Genomic DNA, 20,931 nt, shown 5'->3' on the forward strand with positions numbered 1-20,931 from the left:
GGACCCTGGTGGCATCAACGATTTTGGTGACCTCAGTAAAACTGAGGTCAACAGAGGGAGTGAAGGAATGAGGTCGAAATACAAAAAGTCCTGCCTCGCTACAAAAACAGATATGCTCAAACCTCATTGAATAAAGTACATAAGCAGACAAGTATATTCACATATTAAATAAATAAAAGAAACATTTGAAGCATATAATTATACCTACACACCAAATCAATAAAGAAGACATAACTAGACATTTTTGATAAGTGGTGATGAGAAAGGTTTTTATAACTTTATGATCTGATATATATATTTCTGAGGACTTTGAAATAACAAATGACTTTTGATATATTGCCTAAATACCTTAATGACCCTTAAGGAACTGTGGAATGCATGCCTGATGTTTTTTCTCTGAATCATGGACATGGCCGCAGTCGTCTTGACCGTTCAGTACTTGATTGTATCTTATGTTTTGACTAATGCTAGACGCCAGTTTTTGATTACTACTGAACGTTCTGCACAGAGGGAAATATCTTGACCTAACAAAGAAAAAGATACGGTTGAATGCGGTACGACAGTGTATGTCCGAGATTGGAGGAGAATGTTCACAGGAAGGTCACGTGGAGATAAAACCAGCTGGTGCCAGAAGGAGCCACCCGAGAACTCGGCCAAAGATGATCGCCAAGGCCGAGATACGGGATGGAAGACAACAACCCCCTCCACACACACACACCAACAGCCCCCACCAACACACCGAATCGCCCATAACCAGCACCACTCGCATGGAAGCAGACTCTCCTTCGAACTTGCCCCACCCCGAAGACTCATCGCCCATCAATCCCGGCCCACAATGTGCTACTGAATATAAAACTGATCTAACAACCTTGGACTTTGCCCTTTTCTGAATGGAGACTTTCCGCTCTTGAAGGGCCCAGCGCTGTATTGCACTTTCCTGAAAACAGAGCTTTTTGAACAAGAATTGTGATTGAACTCAACCAAGCTGTCTAAGTCTAATTTCTGCTTCAGTGTCTTTGCATTTTCCTAAATCTGAAGAAATCAAACGAGCACGCAGTGAGTAAATTGAATAACAGGTGATTGGCAAAGGCTTTTGCCGTGAGGCGCAGATAACGCGCTCCCTAAATTGTGGACAAAATCCAACAAATGGTGACCATCCGACGTGATTTCTTCAGAAGGGAAAGTGCATGCTCCACAAAGGATTCTTCCTTCTCCGCTCTTGCTCAACAGTATTGCAGTCCGATCGGCACAAAAGGTAAGGGGGAAACTTTTTTTTTCTCTCTCCCAGTTCAGCAATATTGTGGAGTGAAAGCGGAATACAAAAATTAATAATTTCAGCTCTGTGTTCAGGAATGGTGGTTGTATAGAAGTGTGTGTTTGTGTGGAATTTGGTAAAAGTGATTTGTGGAAAAAATTAAAAATACAAAAACAGGTGAAGGCGTCGCTGATATAGCAGTACGGATGCCGAGCGACTCCAATAGTGTGACCTTAGAACATTATAGGGCTGTCTAAGGCGAGGGACATCTGGGATGTCCGAGTCGTGGTGAATTAAGAGAAAGGTGGTGAGGACTTTGTCTGATCAGCAAAGGGCGCTCACACCGCTGGAACTTGTGGGATGCCAGTGACTAGCATATGGGCACCTGAGTGGCCTCAATAGTAGACACTTAGGAACTTATACTGTTGCCTAAGGTCGGGGTCGATTGGATCGGCCAGGCCACCAATACGAGTCAGGGACTCGTGAAAAAAAAATATAATTAAAAAAAAAGAAAAAAAAAAAAAAAAGAAAAAAAAATGGTGAAGGCGTCGCTGATATAGCAGGACGGATGCCTGGCGACTTCAATAGTGCGACCTTAGAGACTTATATTGTTGTCTAGGGCGAAGGGTAACTGGGTTAACCAGGTCGCTACATAATTGTTGAAGTGTGTCTATGATGATATTGTGTGGAAAGCAGGCTTGGCTGTCAGATGGGACAGCGGCGCAGCTGAAGAAGTGAGTGATTAGTTGTGGTGCTGTTCATGGGATGGAAGTGATGATTTGTGGTTCATGAAGAACAATAAGTTGATTTGTATAAAATTGTTGATTTTATTTTGATTTTGCATGAGAGTTGGAGTCAGAAAAAATGGCTTAACAAGAATTTGATAAAGAATGTATATTTAATTAGCATGAAGGTTATATCCCATTGTGTGGTGGGGTTAAACTGTAATCATTTTTGTTTTCAAAAGGGTGCAGCTCTAAAGTTTGGGCCAAACGGTCAGGTGGGCACAAATGCACCTTTTGGACAGAGGTGGGGGGTTACATTGTGCGACGTGGTGATGGCGAGGCTCTCCGCACTTCAGTTGCCCCCCCCACCCTTGTTATCAACTGGGAAGATTGTCATGTCTATGTTGTGGGCCCGTGTGTTTGTTTATGTGTATGTTTGTCTTTGTGTATCAGTTCGTTATAAAGGATGGAATTGCGTTAAATTGGTGCACGGAAACGGTGTGGTAGACAATGGTTAATCAGATTTGCATTGTTAAATGTAAAAATTAGAAATGATAGAATAATCTGAGGGTTGTGGTCAGAAACTCGTCCAACGAGGAGAGTGCCCAGCCCTCATAAAAATGTGAGAGTAAGAGAGAACATACATTGTAGAATTGGATAAAATTAAATTATGATTGCAGATTTTAAATTTAGGGGGAATTATTGATTGGTTATGACATAAGACTATACAAGGACACATGTAAGGATAAGTCAAAGATTTGAATCACTTAGAGTTAAAAACAACAAATAAAAACGACATTGCAAGGGGGCACTTTTTATTAAAAGAACACCAAGTAAAGTAAGTAGGGGGCATTCGTGATTGGGATTAAATTAAGGATAAAATTAGGTCAATGATTAGAAATCAATGGTGCTCTACACAAAAAGGCTTAAATTTTTAATGGGGAAATATTTGGAGTACTGTGTTGGTCTACATAGGTCATGGGCCGAGTTTATTTGGTTTTGATTGTGGTTTGGGTTTATTTTGTTTATTGTTAGGTTTTCCTTGTGTTTATTGTTAAGGTGTTCCTTGTTATTCTCTTATCCCCTGCATTGTAAATGTCTTCTTTATGCAGATAGATTAACAGGCTAGGAATTTAGTGAGGAGAAAATTGATCAATTGATGGGGGTTAATAATTGTCCAAATCCTAGTTACATGTTTTGAGGGACCAGAGCAACGACATTATATTTAATTTGCAGGCCATTATTTCGTATGTGATGACAGTGTCTAGATAAGTAGACTGTTTTATCAAAAATGTGAGAGTGAAGGAGGAGGTTTGATTTGTAATCTGGCATTTGGGTGCCACTTTTAAGAGTCTGTGCAGGAGCATAGATTGTTTTTGTTTGTTTTTAAAGATATATTTGACAGTTTATCTCGGTGCAGTAAGGATAAAGCAATTTTGAAAGACTTAAAATTAAAAGCAAAATTACATTTTAATTCTGACACATGCCAGCTAACATGAGGATGGCAAATAAATGAATAAATACTCGCTCAAATGCGGCATGTGTTTTAAATTGGGCGATAAGACATTCACTTTCAAGCACTATCATTTAGCGCTGCTGACAACAATAACTTATGAGATGGTAAACCAAGGAGGAGTGTCATAGTTGGAACACAGGCGCTGTATGACCTATAGATTGAACAATAACATTCACCGCATATACAACCATGTTGGTAGATTGTTAAATTACATTACAGTTTATTACAAAGGATTTCGGAACTTTATTTGATGATAAACACTGGAACGAGGATTTTAGCCGTGTTAATGGGTAGGGTGGATGGATTACTCGAAAAAAAAAAAAAAAAAAAAAGCTTTTGATAAGGGCGGCTTGATAGTAAGATGATGTGTGTGCGCAACTGATAGGATACAATATGTTAATGGGAAGATTTGGGGTGTAAGGAACAAATACTACACATGAAGACTGATAACACGAAGATAGTTTTGTGAAATTTGTGTCCCAGTGTGTTCTGCCCTCGCGCATGGCACAAGTCCTGAACTGAGTCCTTGTACTCTACTGGCTGCCTCAAAATCAACAGAGGACTGTCCCTGGTCATGAGACACCTTTGACCTTTGGGAGAACAACAGGAACTATTATCATGCTTGAAGGGGGCAAGCACAGCTCTTCACAGGACAAGAACCATATAGTTGGTGGAATACACACAGTTGCAGATCAAAAAGAAAATGGACTGAAAGAACAAAGACAAGATGGACGCATTTGAGAATGGCGGACGGTCCAGCCCTGAATCATCATCATGAGAATCTAAGAGGAGAGGCTGCTAAAGACTTGCACGAGTCACATGAAGTCAAACTGGACACATTGCTAAAGACTGCTGAAGCATTACAAAGTTGGTGGAGTGTGGGACAAAAGGGATGGAAGTGTGTTTGGGTGCTGGGGCAGACATAACTGAGGAGTTTTGATAAAAGTGGGAATAATAAGGCTGCTTATTGACACTGAAACGGGGATAAAAAAAAATAAAATACATAGATAGGGACAGTGAAGATGCACTGACAAATTACACAACCGCGTGATCAGAAACTTTGCAAGGTGGACATTGATCAATAGAAATTAAATCTTTTGAATCATAAATTTTTATATGTAACTTAGCATTTCGAAGACATAATTAATCTAACTGAAATAATGAAATTTTATAATTGGACCAGTGAAAATTTGGATTCGGGCAACAGAAGGCTGAATTGCTAAACTTAATTGACCTTTATCAAAACAACAGAATTTAATTACACATCAACTGCGACTGACTTATAGGATGCATATTTCAGCTTGAATGGGTGAGGGGCCATAAGAAAGTTGGAATTCTGGATAGTCGGCAAAATAGTAATACAGTAGGGCTTTAAATAACAAATACATTGACATGACCCTTGCGACAATTGATTTAAATGGCAATTTATGATCGGCATTTGGGGTTAGGATTAACAATCCATCCATCCATCCATTACTGGTGTGGCTTGTCCTTACGAGGGCCACAGATGATTAACAATAATAACTAGAATTATTCATTTCTGTAGAAATTGCGTGTGAAAGCGAAGAGGCTGAATAAAAATTCGGGGAAAGCTACAAGGTTATGTTTAAATTTGGAACGTGATGAATTGGCTAGAAAATTGATAAAAATTTAGAAAGAATTTTGTAAAATTGGGCGTGAATTTTAAAGTTGAAAATTTGAAATTTGGGGAGTGGGAAGTTTTGGAATAGGTAGGCATAAGATGAACAGTTAAAAAAAAAAAAAAAAAATTGAAATGAGTTGAGTCAGTGGAAAAAAAAAAAAAAAGAAGAAAAAAGGAAAACTAGAAGAAATTAGAAGGGAAAAAAAAATGAAACTTTGCAAAATTTTACCACAATGTTGGAAGTGAGGATGTGAAATTTGAATTTGAATCTCGGAGGTTAAAAGTGTAATGGAGTAAATCAGATGAATTATGTGGAAGTAGTTAAGATTAAAATAAAAGGAAGAGGAATGCAGAAGAAGTTGAATAATAATAAAGTCAAGGCAATTCAAATTTATTTATATATCCCACAAGCAAGTCTCAAAGGGCTCCAAATGTACAAAAATTGCCAATTTAAAATACAAGAACAATAAGTGTGAGGGCCACAATGATGATCATGACAGCAAAAATATTTCTAATTGGTTTTGATAGGAACAAAGGGGGAACATGGAAGAAGGTTTTCAAAATTTGTGATATAGCGTCACTCAATTATCAAGAGTAAGTATTTCTTTTTAATTCTAAGAATTGGCATCAACAAAAATGAGAACGATAATCCAAGGTTATAGTGTAAGTGGCAGGAGGAAGCTGTGTATATTTTTTAAACATTATTTTCAGTATCATTATTTCTTAGGAGGGTCAGTAATGCTTGTGAGGAGATGAATGAAGGAACAAGGTGACAGTAAAAGGGAGTGCTCTAAAAATTTTTGGTTTTTTGCCAGAGGTAGTTATTTGGAGGGATGAATTTAAACTGAAAGCAAAATGGAACTGTTTAGTGGAAGAAATATGAGAAGGTGGAAATATTGAAGTTACAGCTCAACACAAAGTGTCAAATAGTCTAAGTGTGAGATGTGAGCAAACTAAATGGGGAGTTAAATCATGTTCCAGTATTATGCATATTGGCAAACGATGTGAGGACAGGAGACCAGACAATTAGATATTAATTTTGGATTTAAAATAAAAAAGGGAAATTTTAATTGAGGAGAAAATTTTGCATAGGGAGGGTTCTTTTTACAATTTAATATTGTATGTTTTATGTGTGTGTTGTGGGATGACAGTTTGTCTGTCATGCTGTATGAATGTCAAGTCTGTACTTGGGATGGGGTTTGTGTATTGTGAATGGTTAACATGATTTAAGGTTGGGGTGATGTGATCACAGCAGAGGATAACATTCCTCTCACCTGAAAAATATAAAGATACTACAGATTTGAAAAAAGCAAGATTGATCAGGGCTCATTTTGGACTAAATATGGGTTTAGGATTACTCTGGGGCACCATTGACAACAAAAGACTTCAATGGAGAAGGCCCATTTCAAGATTATGACCAGACGTGACTATACCAGCATTGACAATCAAGACTCTGAGCCAAGACAGTGTATGACAACAACTCTGGACTTACCTGACAGTGTGACGAAATGTATGTGACGGAATTTGTGATGACTTGCTTTGTTTTGATGTTTTACCTAATTGTATTGCAGCCTCTAACAGCAACCCAGGGAGCAGATTGTGCTTTATTTGTTAAACTTGCTTTACTTTGCAGGTTGTCAACTGCAGTCTTGGAGAATTTTGTGTCATGTCTGTGAACATGCATTAACAACTAACCCCTTACTTTTCATAACGAGTTTGTAAATGTGATCGGTTTCATGACAGGCTCGGCAGGCTCCAATTTTCTATTTCATGCGTTTGACATGCGCCCATGTGTGGATTATTTTTATCATTATGAATTTTATTTTTTGGTATTATGGATGTTTATTGTACGGAGAGCTGCATGCACAGCTACAGGTGGGTGGTGGCTTTTGTTCATACAGCCATGGGAGATGCTGCCAGTCGAGTTTCAGGGACTGAGAATTGGTGATTCCAGGCTAGGATGGCATCTGGAGGTACACCGAAGTCCAGCTGGCGATGGGTATGTCACCATGGATATTGTTATTTTTACTTTTTAACCATTGTGACACATTTTTTAGAATGTGTCAAAAGGGGGAGGTAGAAAAATAATTAAAAAAAAAAACAAAGGGGGGAATTGTGAGATTTTAAGTGTTTTCAGATTTGATGGTTTTTAAGTCTTCAACATGCTGGACGGAGGAGAAGAAGCAGCTCGGCAGAAATGAAGTGAATGGGAGACAACATCATGAGATGGAGCCAAAGCCTGGTAACAAGTGTGAAGAGTTTCAAAATAGCTCATAATAAACTGTAGACCTTCACAAGATAGGATCAAATAGGTGGGAGAGTATTAAATGTAAAAAATTAGAACAATAACATACAGACTCCAAACAAATTGGGAACAGGTGGATTATGAACGTTAAAGTTTGAATAACACATTATTCACGTGATTGCAGGATAAACAATGGAAGGGATTGATAAACTGAACAAATTTAAGATGATTGCGGTAGTATTATGTCGAAAACAAATAGATTCAACAAGTTTTTTCCCTATAAAATGGTGCCGTTTGGGTTTGAAGTACATAGTCGCTTCAAAGGAGGAAAAGCATGATTTAAGATACGTGATTGATCAATGAGAAGGCTATCCCTTGTACCAGGGGGGTCAAACTCATTTGTTCACGGGCCGCAGTGTAGTCATAGCTTCTTTCGGAGGACCGGTATGACTGTCATACCCAAATAAATGTGTGAGCACCTCATATTATATAGAGTAAAAGCTACAAAACAAACTGACAAGTAACTCGCTTTCAAATCAGACAAATAAAAACTGGTCTAATATTTAAAAATAAAATATTATTAAAAGTGAAGACAATTTGCAATTCGAGTAATGACTCATGAATAAAAAGCACAATTTGTCTTCGGGGGCCGCATAAAATCATGTGTCGGGCTGCATCTGGCCCCCAGGTCTTGAGTTTGACACCTGTGCCTTATACAAAGGTAAAGTAGGATTAGAATTTGATAAAACAGATATGGACATCATCATATTCCATTAGAGTTTGAATTGCTTGCAATACAATTACAAATTAGTTAACACCTGTGTGATTGATTGATTGATTGATTGATTGGGTGGTTGATTGATTGATTGGTTGGTTTATTGATTGAGTGATTCATTGAGTGACTGACTGAAGGGCTGAGTGGCCGAATGGGCAATTGTTCGATGTCTGTCTGTCTATATGTATGTACTATATATGTATGTATGTATTTCGTTATTTGTTTTACGTATGTAATTCGTTATTTGTTTATGTATTTCTCTTTCACATTTTCTTTCTCATCTTCCACTTCTTTCGGCTGCTCCTGTTAGGGGCCGCGACTGCAGAGCGATCGTTTCCATATCTTTCTGTGCCACCAACCATCTGCATGTCCTATCTTTGTCTCTGCCACACTCTCCATTATTTTGGCTAGTAGATTTCCAAGCCTCGCTTCTAACATTCTTTCCGATAACTTCATGCTTTGCTTAATAAACATAACAACACCTCTGTAGCTACTACAGTTCTGCGCATCGCCGTGGTCTGAATTAAGAAATAGAAGTCAACACCTTTCCGGGGAACTTCTCGCTTTTTAAGAATCTCCCCTGCCATCTCTCCTTGATAGTTCCATGCTGTCACTGGAATGTCGTCTAGGCCAATTGCCTTTCCACTCTCCATCTTTTACAAATGTCTGGGTATGAATTTTATCTATATTTATTTTTCTCACTCATTGGCGGCCCCACAGAGGGACTTGTAGCGGCTCCACAGAGGGACGTGGTGTGCCAACAGAGGGACCCTGGTGGCATCAACGATTTTGGTGACCTCAGTAAAACTGAGGTCAACAGAGGGAGTGAAGGAATGAGGTCGAAATACAAAAAGTCCTGCCTCGCTACAAAAACAGATATGCTCAAACCTCATTGAATAAAGTACATAAGCAGACAAGTATATTCACATATTAAATAAATAAAAGAAACATTTGAAGCATATAATTATACCTACACACCAAATCAATAAAGAAGACATAACTAGACATTTTTGATAAGTGGTGATGAGAAAGGTTTTTATAACTTTATGATCTGATATATATATTTCTGAGGACTTTGAAATAACAAATGACTTTTGATATATTGCCTAAATACCTTAATGACCCTTAAGGAACTGTGGAATGCATGCCTGATGTTTTTTCTCTGAATCATGGACATGGCCGCAGTCGTCTTGACCGTTCAGTACTTGATTGTATCTTATGTTTTGACTAATGCTAGACGCCAGTTTTTGATTACTACTGAACGTTCTGCACAGAGGGAAATATCTTGACCTAACAAAGAAAAAGATACGGTTGAATGCGGTACGACAGTGTATGTCCGAGATTGGAGGAGAATGTTCACAGGAAGGTCACGTGGAGATAAAACCAGCTGGTGCCAGAAGGAGCCACCCGAGAACTCGGCCAAAGATGATCGCCAAGGCCGAGATACGGGATGGAAGACAACAACCCCCTCCACACACACACACCAACAGCCCCCACCAACACACCGAATCGCCCATAACCAGCACCACTCGCATGGAAGCAGACTCTCCTTCGAACTTGCCCCACCCCGAAGACTCATCGCCCATCAATCCCGGCCCACAATGTGCTACTGAATATAAAACTGATCTAACAACCTTGGACTTTGCCCTTTTCTGAATGGAGACTTTCCGCTCTTGAAGGGCCCAGCGCTGTATTGCACTTTCCTGAAAACAGAGCTTTTTGAACAAGAATTGTGATTGAACTCAACCAAGCTGTCTAAGTCTAATTTCTGCTTCAGTGTCTTTGCATTTTCCTAAATCTGAAGAAATCAAACGAGCACGCAGTGAGTAAATTGAATAACAGGTGATTGGCAAAGGCTTTTGCCGTGAGGCGCAGATAACGCGCTCCCTAAATTGTGGACAAAATCCAACACTCTCAACAGAAAAAGTGAAGCAGACACAGCTGTAGCTCCACTGGGGCAAGGCAGACTGTGCATTGAGCAAATGTTCTAAATTATTATGGTTACCATGCATTGATTGGGTGCATTTTCCATCATTGTATTGATTGGGTGGATTCTCCATAATTTTATTAGTACTAATTAACTGTGTTTGTAAATGCAAACATGTGTATTGTGGGAAAAACCTGCCACTGCAACTCATCCACAGAGTGCAAGTGATAGCATTTTTTCATACTGTAGTGTTTATGAAAAAAAATGTATCACTTGATGCAGGATGGTTTTAAGGTGACAGCTACTAGAAGAAGAGAAAGAAAGAAAAGAAAGTATTGCAGTGCATTCTTGTGGTGTTTTGTCATATTTAACCATTGACATTTATTTGAGCAAAAATCTAAAATATATTTTTTAGACTTGTGTGTATTGGATTATTTTGAAAACCATTTACTTCCGGTTAGTACGGAAGTCAAAGGTGTCCCTCTGAAATGTATCCGTGTGGGAGCAATATTTGCATCCAAGATGGACACTGCAAATGCTGGACATATGATGAGTTTAGCGGCTCTCCAGAGACAAGACCCGTACATCAACACGTTGCTTGACGTTACCGGCCAGGTGGCCCTCTACAACTTTAACTCCAAAGTCAACGAATGGGTGAGTTTGTGAAACAAAAACGAAAAAGAGAGCGAGGAAATAAGCCTGGACATCGGAAAATTAATTTGGCGTGTCGAAGCTAACGCTGGATAAAAACGACACTGCAAGCTGTGTTGAATTCCCTAGACTTTAACTACACTTTATGTGTTTGAATGACATTGATACATTTCGCAATATTAGCAACTGTTATGCACTATGTGTTGAGGTTTTGTATTGCTTTCAATAATCAGTAACAGGAATTTTGGGTTCCAGACTGCTGGGAAATGGAAAGTTGGGAACTATCAATTTTTCCGTGGAAAGTTAGTTAAAAAAAAATCACGACGTACACAGTACTGTATATTAGGCACCATTTTATAATACCAGGCAGTGATTGTCAAATAGTTTAACGTTTTACATTGAAGATTAGGTGTATCGCTATTCTGCATTTAATTCAATTCATCACGCATGCGCTGTTAAAATATCTGTATATTAAAGTAAGTGGACAAAGCATGTCACAAATGTGTTGTATAATATTCCCAAATTATTTTATTTTCATTTCAAATGACCTAATTCAAATTAACACCCCCACTGACTGATTACAGGAGAAGACTGAAATCGAGGGCACCCTGTTTGTCTATACTAGGTAAGAATGTAATGATTTTGGTACATTTCTATAGCATCACTATGTGGGCAAACAAAGCCAAACCAGTGGAAAATAAAACCAATGTTTGTGAATGTTGTCCTACCAAGGTCAGCTTCCCCTTATCATGGCTTCACCATCATGAACCGACTGAGTACACAGAACCTGGTTGAGCCAATCAACAAAGACCTGGAGTTCCAGCTGCAGGAGCCTTTCCTTCTCTACAAGAATGGCAACAGTGAGTACTACTGCATACTTAGATACTTCTCTGTAAGTAGAGTACCGTATTTTCCGGACTATAAGTCGCTCCGGAGTATAGGTCGCGCCAGCCATAAAATGCCCCAAAAAGTGAAAAAAAAAACATATATAAGTCGCCCCGGAGTATAAGTCGCATTTTGGGGACAATTTATTCGACAAAATCCCACACCAAAAACAGTCATGAACGAGCAACAACAGGCTAAACGATAGCAACAACAGGCTAAACGATAGGTATGCTAACGTGACAAACACAAACAAAGAGCTGAGAACGGGCCTGACGTAACACATAGAGCAAACCTGGGCAAATTACGGCCCGCGGGCCACATCTGGCCCTTTGTGCGGCCTTGTCCGGCCCGCATGAGGCCAATCGTAATTTGAAAAAAATAAAATAAAAATTGTGTCGTGCGTACAATACAACTGTTTCGCTTTTATTTTGAAAGGCGTCGCACTTCCATGTAGCGTGCGTGCATGTGAGCTGTGCGTGTAAGTGAACAGCGCGAAGTAATGCTGCCCTCAAAATGTGTGCTAACGCGAAGAAAAGAAAAGTTGACAAGGAGCACCGTGTTTTCAACAAGACATGGACTGCCAAGTATTTCTTTACAGAAATGAAAGGTAAAGCCATGTGCCTGATTTGTGGTACACAGATCGCTGTGTTTAAAGAATATAATTTGAGTCGCCACTACACGACCAAGCATGAGAAAAAATACATGTGTCTGATAAACAGTGCGCATCAGAGGCTGATGCATTGCTAGCAAAACTGCAAGCCCAACAAGGACTTTTTATCAAACTTCACACCCAGAGATGGAGCGGCTTTGTCATTTGAGGAAAAGTTAAAGAAGTTAAGAATAAATTGTACTGATTAATAATTGTTTTTTTATTTCACCTTTACACCACAATTTCACATAGCTTAATATAAATATAAACAGAATAATTGTATTCTTCTAATTACCAGTACCAACTATTTAAAATAAATAATTTAGTGCATTTTACAATGGAAGAAAATTGAGCAGGTTTAAGTTATCGTAGGTGTGGCCCTCTGACACAACTCAGGTTTTTCATGTGGCCCCTTGTAAAAATTAATTGCCCACCCCTGATATAGAGTGATTAAGGACAACTATTACATGAATAACATGTTTATAAAACCATCGGTGTCACTCCAATTCATTAAATAGCAACAACAGGCTAAACAATACGTATGCTAACGTGACAAACACAAACAAAGAGCTGAGAACGGGCCTGACGTAACATATAGAGTGATTAAGGACAACTATTACATGAATAACATGTTTATAAAACCATCGGTGTCACTCCAATTCATTAAATAGCATCAACAGGATAACGATAGGTATGCTAACGTGACAAACACAAACGAAGAGCTGAGAATGGGCCTGATGTAACATATAGATTTATTAAAGAAAACGATTACATGAATAACACGTTTATAAAATCATCTGTGTCACTCCAATTCATTAAATCCATCGATCGTTCTTTGTCAACAATGGGTGCTCGCGGCTGAGGGCGTTTGCACTTCAAAATATTCCCCAGGCTTATATAATATATATAATATATAATATAGATAAACTATATTTTAAATAACTATAACATAAGCCAATAATATTAACAAACCATCCGTGCACTTTAAATCCATTAAATCCATCGATCAAATTCCTCGTCCTTTGTCAACATCGCCGCGCGTGCGCCCTGACGTCAGCCTCGTCTTTATTCCTCAGATCTAGTATATAACTATATTGTAGCATTAACAAAGTACAAGGATAGACGTGGGTTTGGTAAACAACTCTTTATTAAACAAAACAAACTTCCAAGTGTGTGGCGGCGTGGACTTCCAGACACGAGAGCTCCATGGCATAGGACCGGGCGTGCGTAATGGTCATGTCCAAGCCCCATGCACCGTTCGCGGACAGCCACTCGGCCGAGCGCCGGCCCCTGACTCAGTAGAGTAGGACCGGGCGTGCGTAAAAGCCATAATAGTTTTTCAAACCTTCTATGTCACTCCAAATCCTTAATTCCTTCAAACTCTTTGTCCTCCGTGACACTTAGAAATGATCACCGCTAATGATGCCGGTAGTCCTTACGTGGGTACGTTTGTCCTTTATGTAAACAACCGCTGCGCCGTGCCACTGACGTCACTTGAAATAGTAATTGGTACATCACGGTTCTCCAAACTTTCTTTCTGCTGCTCGATTACTGTTTTCAGCTGCATATTTTACAACTTGAAGTTTGTAACCTGCAAAATATGAGTTTCTTTTTGGTGTCATTTTTCTTAAGCCCACCCAGTTGATGAGTCACGGCCAACGGTGAAATTTAGAGCGCCCTCATCCAGTTTCGTCTGAAAATATAATTTTTTTCAGATGTAGTTTTTTGTTTTGTTTATTTGGTTGTTTTATCAAAGTCAAAGTCTGCTTTATTGTCGATTTTTTTTCATATACCAAGACACACAAAGAGATTGAAATTACGTTCCCACTATCCCTCGGTGAGATAGTACACATATGCATACAAGCAACACAAAAAAACCCAAGAAGGCACAAACAATGAATAAATAAGAGTGTTGAATAAATGATAAATAAACAAATAATAATAAATAATAATAATAAATATAAGAGGAGCAAAAATGGAGCAAGTGTACATACAGCAGACAGTGGACTTGGATATGGTGCTTTAAAGTGTTAATTGCTTTATTTGATGTTTTCTCTATTTTTTATGTTTTGAATATGTTCAAGATAAAGATATAAAAGCATGTGAAGTGATCAACTATACTAAAAATAACATGGGAAGTGGTCAACTATACTTGTAAGTAAGTGATGTCTTAATGATCAAGTAAAAATTTGTGGGAAAAAAACATATATAAGTCGCTCCTGAGTATAAGTCGCCCCCCCACCCAAACTATGGGGAAAAAAACGCGACTTATAGTCCGGAAATTACGGTAACTCTCAAGGTGACAGGCCATCATCAGACATGCAGTAAAAGTTACAGCTTCCAAAATTTACAAATCAAGTTTTCAATCTCATCTTTTTACATGCTTTATTGATCATTTTTTTCACTGGTCATGTGTTCATGTTTGAATATGGAATTGCCTGTGTACATCCAGGTGCCTATACTATAGCAACCAGGACAAAAAACATCAATGGGGTGTTATATGAATTATATTAATTATATAATTATATGAAAATGACCTATATTTGTGATTAAGGATTTCCATTGGAATTGATTGTCTTCTTAAATCATACAGTTCCTGTGTTCTTAGTATTTATTGTCATAGATATATTTATCTACTCATCAATTGAACATTTGCCCCAGAAGACATGAAAATGCTTTGACCTTTTTGTCATTTTCTCAAGTGCTGATGAAATGTCACTGCTCCTCTGGTAATATCAAGTGTTGTTGCTAAGCTACAAAAAAAATCTCTCAACTCCAGGGTTTCATAATGCAAGCCAGGAGTTGTAATTGTGACATTCCGTATACAGCAAAAAAAAAAAAAACCTCTTACACAATTAAAAAAAATAAGGAATTTCAGTACCTCTGAAAAGGCAGAATAAACACTTCCCAAGTGTTCTTAGAAACATCTCTTCTTTTTGCTTGTAGTCACTCAGGTGGCTTTAGCAGGTGAACTTGTGATGAGACTTCTGGCTTAAAACATCACACAGGTCCATTAGATGATTGAGATTTGGCCCTAATTGTTCCTTTTTATTATTAAACTCTCAGAACTTAAGAAAGTGGCTGACTGTGCTCCCACCAAGGCACTCTATTACAAGTCTGAAGATCAGTTTAATCAAGGCCACGAATAAAGAATTACAGCGTTTCCCCATTTGTTTGCCTATCAGGAAAAGGAGCATAGCCAGGGTCAAAGTCAGTGGAGATGGAGAGTGCTCCCCCGTTGGGCTTTGTTTGCACTTCAACCTGCCTGATATGGAAGTCATGATGTCACTTCTCATTTAGTTTCAGACTCACTCTGCTTCTCTTCCAGCCTCAATGCAACCACTGCCTTTTTGGTTCCATTGGAATCCCGATAGTAAGATAAAAAGTAAATTGAAAAACTGTATTCCTCTGGTTGTTTCTCAGCAGTCCGATTGTTTTGGTACTTTTTCTTGATTAAAAAGAAAAAGACTGAAACGAACACTGTCTTGAAATTGTCCTGAGGTCTCAGTCAAAGCAAATTAAAAGCTTGATGAGTGAAGATCCAAAAGTCCAAGTTTAGTCACAACATGACATCCATGTTGCTATTTTTTTATATTCCGTCTGAGGCTGATGTGTACTCAAAGCTAGAGGAAGCTGTTAAGTGAGTGTGTAAATGCACACACATGATCAATATACTCCTGTTTACATGGCTCTATTATCCCCTCGGATATAGAAGATGCTATCAGGATGCAAACACCTTGGTTGCTAAGTAACATCAGGCTCCCGAGGGACTTGCGTATGTCAACACGTTCGCATGCGTACACACACACACACACGCACACACACGAAATATGCTTGAAGATCACGTTTAGTGCAATTAACATCTAATGAAAATACAAAGATTTTACTGCGCTTTACTCAATTCATACACAATTCAACCTCAAGTGAAATAATAAATAATTCAGGTCAATTCAGGTCAAGCTGTCACCATCATAATATTTAAAGCAAAAATGTAGCCTTAACATATGAGGTGTTTTCTTTTTATTGCAGTGGGTATCTACAGTATTTGGTTCTATGACAAGAGGGATTGCCATCGCATTTCTCAGCTCATGTTGAAGTAAGTGTGTGTTAAATCATATGAGGACATGCCTAGGTATCACTAGTAACGTGTTTTTGGGGCGATAAGTCGCTAAGGAGTGCACCAGAAGAAGAAGAAAAACATACACGTATAAATTGCTTAGCCTTATAAATCAAATATTTTTGCAGGAAATGTATTCTACAAAAATCATTACAAAGTACAGTAAAGCTCAAAGAGCATTCCAAATCCCTGGGCCCTAATCGTCGGTGCTTTTGGATATATGCTCCGAACACGGTCTCCAAACTTTTGGAAACAGAGCCTTGTTTAAATGTACTCTTTGGTTATTCAAAGTCCAGATGGAAACAATTCATTTTTCTGTAATACCACAAGGTAGCAGCAAATTGTTACTTGTTTTTTTTTTCTTAGTTGAAGCACCAGCTCACTTTAGTATCAAATGCCCCCAATATATGATGCCAATAGCTGAATTTGCACTTGCCAAACTGTAATTATTTAGGGGTTCACTGCAGCCACGTAGATAAGGGTCTTCTGCTACTATATTAGGATAGTAAAGTAAGCTCATTGTGTGTTGGCATTCTTACATATGCAGTCAGTGTAATAAGGGTCGTGTGTCAACTTTCTCACTCTATGTCACCTGTTCGTCTCAGAATTGTCAAACTAGAAGCTGAACATGCCCGAAGGAAATCACCAGAGAAGGCGGAGCCCCGGCGGCCCAATGGTGTGGCTGAAGCACGACCCAGGGACATCATGGAGTTGCTTAGCAAAGCCAAGGAGGAATACCAGAAGGTTTGTAGGTTCAATAATATTGATGCTTGGCTTTCCAAGCGTGCAAGCATTACATTACCTATGTAGCTGTGTAACACAGACAAAATTTAACGTTTGACACAAGACAACACAAACATTTAACACAAACAATTTGCATCAGTTTTCAAAATTCTCTGTATTTTAAGGCTCTACGCTTAATCTTTAATCCCTATTGCTCTCCTAAAAAACCTCCTCCTTTCTTTTTTTTTCTTTTTCCAAAAACTAATTGAGCTTGTTTGTGCCTGTCATGCAGGCTCAGTCCAGGGATGCTAATGTATCTACAGAGTTGAACGCCACTGGAACTTTAGATCACATCCACAGTTCTCAGCTGCCTGATAAGGTATGCAATCAATTATACATAAATAAATAGGAAAGCACGTCTCTGCCAATTGAATGACGTTTAATAAAATCATACATAAAATAAACAAGTCGCAAATTCTAGATTGAATATAATTCAATGTTGCAGCATCTGACCTTTAATTAATAATCACATTTAATTATTTTCATTCACACACTATTTTTGAATTTGTTTGAATTGTTCACCTAATTGTTCACCTTTTCTTCTTTGCCCATCAGAAAAGTCATACAATGGTCAAGCAGATCACAGTGGAGGAACTTTTTGGCTCATCCATCCCAAAGGACCCATCACTGCCAGCCATGCCGACCCAAAACCCCACCACTGCTTCCAGCGAGCCGCCAGTAACTTACCCCCAGAACCACACCTATCCCCCGCCAGTCCACCAAAGCCCCCTTTGTCCTCCCCTCTTTGCCTCCCGAGATCCTGGATCAAACCAGGTTCGCCAAGAACACAGCGTGCTCCCAGCATCTTATGCACTACATCCAAGCAGTGTTTTCCGGCCGGCGTGCCCAGCGGCCGAGCATCGATCTCACGGCCCACTCTTACCTCTCATGGTGCCACCAGCAGGTTCGCAAGCTCAAACTGTTCCCACTGGGTCTGCAGCGCCATCAGCGGCTTCCCGGGCCTATTTGGAACAGGACCTACTAGTCCAGTCTCTGAATGCGGAAAGCCACAAACCCATCCTAGCACCAAATTTCCTGCCGAGCACCCTGGTACCACCCCTCAACTTCCAAGAACGTATGAGGGAACCAGTCCTCCAGCTCACACAAGAGATGGATGCTCTCGCTAAGGCCCCAAACATAATCAAACCTCTATCAGTGAGTTGCCAACCTCTCTTCACAGACGCATCAATCAGTTCATTTGTGTTATTCAGAAGGTGCTTTTTTTTGTCTGTCCTGCTTGCAGACCATCTCTATGCGTCCCGGTCTTGCCCTACCTGGGTCGGATCCTGCTGTGCTTCTGTCACCTAGCGCCTTCCAGCAGTCCCTCAGTAAGGCAGCTGCCACGATAGTCCCTCCACCCGCCTCAGAACTCCCAACCGCCTCCGGAGGTTCTATGGAGGCCCCACAGCCCTCCTGCAGCAAAGCTCAGCTCCAGAAGACTCTCATACACCTTATTAAGGTACAGTATTCTCATAGACGAGTTTTGTGAAAAATATTAACTATCATTAACACAAGAGAAGGATGAAAATTATTTAACAGGAGACAAAATGTTCAGGCTAAGACATGCTAAACCAGCGCTGAACTGTTCAAATTATCCGGAATGTTCTTGAGATGATGACAGGGTTTGGCGACGCTTCCACCCAGTTTCGTAACGTAATTCATGTTGTCACCATGCAGAATGACCCGACCTTCCTTGGAGCCATTCACGACACGTACCTGCGGAGTCTGTCCAAGGACTTCAGCAACCTGAAGCTCTGACTCTCCAACTCTCAAACATGCCTTTCGAACCACAAGCAGCTCATGTGAGACTGACAACAGACTCTCTGCACGATAGGCCATTGAGTTTTGTCATAGTACAGGAGCACGTCCAGAAGATGGAACTTTATTTCCCCTTCTTTCTCAACCTGATTCATGAGACCCTGAACTTTTAGGCTCTGGACATTGAATTTTTATTTTTTGACACCTTGTCCTATTGGGAGATGCTAATTGTCATTTTTCTTGTTCCAGCTGTGGATACAACAGCAACATATGTTTGTCCTTATAAATCTCTGTAACTGCCGGGAGTTCTTGTGTGTTTTCTTGTGAACAAACTGAAAAACAAAGTCTAGTTTTTAAAGCTACCTTTCAGAAGGCACACCAATCTAGTTATTTTTCCCTCCACTTTCTTTTTTTGTTTGTGTCCAGCCATTACATTTTCAGTTCATTTTAAGATAGTGGCTCGGTTGTGGTAATAGTCAGTAAAGCTGGCAGTAAATTACCCAAATGTTTACATTGAGTTGGAGTCAAGCAAAATGGATTTTTAGTGAATAGTGTTGACTTTAAAATCAGTTGTTAAAATGTTATGCCAGTCATCCCAAGTGTCTTAATGTTATATAGGCCAGGAGCGCAACTTGTCACATAACCGAAGTTTTGAACCTAATGTCAAAGACTGTTTTATAGCCAAGTAGCACATGAAGCCCAGATTTTCGTTTAAAAAATGGTGAGAACTGCATTAAGAAAACAAAATGTAGCGATTATTAATCATACAACATATGTATCTATATATATATCCACACAGTAATACTTTTAAGGTTTCAATAGTCAAATGTCCGATTGAGTTAATATTTGGAAAACTATAATTATTTTTCTTTTTTCTGACCAAAATGTAGAGGTGTTTTTGTAATTTTTGTTATTCTGGGTATTTTGGTTATTAAAGGAATGTGACAAACCTTTTTATTATTATTATTATTATTACTATCATTATTATGATTATTACTTTCTCTAAGGGTAATGAGAGGGCTGTCTATCTTCTTGTAAGTATAAACCATTCATGGTTGAGGTGTTGTAAACTGCATTTGTACACCAAGTACAATTACATTTTTATATCTTTTAAAATGAATATGAACGGTGTACATTGTGTTATTAAACCACCACCTAATTGTGAAGAAAATGTTGTTCAACGTTTTACCATTTCGATCAGTAATAAGAAATTCAGACGGCATTTACCTTTTTGTCACCTTGGTAATTAATTCTGTCAGATGTCCCAGAATACACTGGGATATCTTGTCAAATCCTCGATCGCATTTTATGTTAGCTTGCTTTCGTCTCCAGTGGCCGCTGGGAAACTTAATTTACTCAATTTATTGTGTGCTTTTAACCCCAGTGTGAGTAGCTTTGGTGGTGCAGTTTTGGTGTTAATCCACCAGATGTCGCCATGCACATGGAATCATCTGCTATCGCCGCGATCGTGCACCAGTGATGCATAAAATAAATACCTTAACCCGGCCAAAATGCACGGTGTTTCTTTCTTTCTTTTTTCATTGGAGGGAATTGGCTTCCATGCAAGAGGCTCCAGCACGACTCTCGTGAGGATAAACGTATCAGATTATGGATGGGTGGGTGGATACTAAAGCCTTTCATCTGTATAGTAATGATTTTAAATGCATACACAGGCTCGTTTCCTCAACATTTGGGGAACGTTGCACTGCTTTGTGGAGTTTCCGCATATGGAACAACATGGAACGTTATACAAAGATTTTCGCTAATCGAGGGCCCCTATATCTCGTGAATAAAGTGGAATCCCAGTACTATATCACAAGCATGCATTGCGGTGTAGTGGACTGTGACTGTGGGCGCGGCCTGAATGAGACCTTGGCCTCAAACCAAAAGCTTCCTATACTATTGGCTGTGCTAGTGCGTGACACTTCGGAGTATGAGTGAGTGCAGGCTGTTTTTAGCGCGAGATTAGCCATATTTGCTTGCAAACACGCCCCCTCTCCCGC

At 39.3% G+C, this 20,931-nt stretch overlaps 1 protein-coding gene across 2 annotated transcripts; it reads left to right on the top strand.

Annotated features, from left to right (window-relative positions):
- Positions 1-10,568: 10,568 nt before the first annotated feature.
- Positions 10,569-19,882, top strand: dcp1a (decapping mRNA 1A). 2 transcript variants are annotated; one of them, XM_088369500.1, is made up of 9 exons: positions 10,570-10,739; positions 11,321-11,361; positions 11,469-11,596; positions 16,300-16,366; positions 16,993-17,131; positions 17,403-17,489; positions 17,726-18,325; positions 18,414-18,629; positions 18,848-19,882. In XM_088369500.1, exons 1-9 carry the CDS (start codon positions 10,608-10,610, stop codon positions 18,926-18,928), a joined length of 1,491 nt encoding a protein of 496 aa, XP_088225626.1. In that variant the 5' UTR covers positions 10,570-10,607; the 3' UTR covers positions 18,929-19,882. The 2 variants fall into 2 exon arrangements, with proteins under 2 accessions (XP_088225627.1, XP_088225626.1); XM_088369501.1 differs by lacking the exon at positions 17,403-17,489 and having other exon boundaries at positions 10,569-10,739.
- Positions 19,883-20,931: the final 1,049 nt, after the last annotated feature.

The sequence above is a fragment of the Syngnathus floridae genome, chromosome 2 (genome assembly GCF_059516105.1).
Source record: "Syngnathus floridae isolate MCC-2025c chromosome 2, RoL_Sflo_1.0, whole genome shotgun sequence".
In the NCBI taxonomy this organism is placed as follows: Eukaryota; Metazoa; Chordata; class Actinopteri; order Syngnathiformes; family Syngnathidae; genus Syngnathus; species Syngnathus floridae.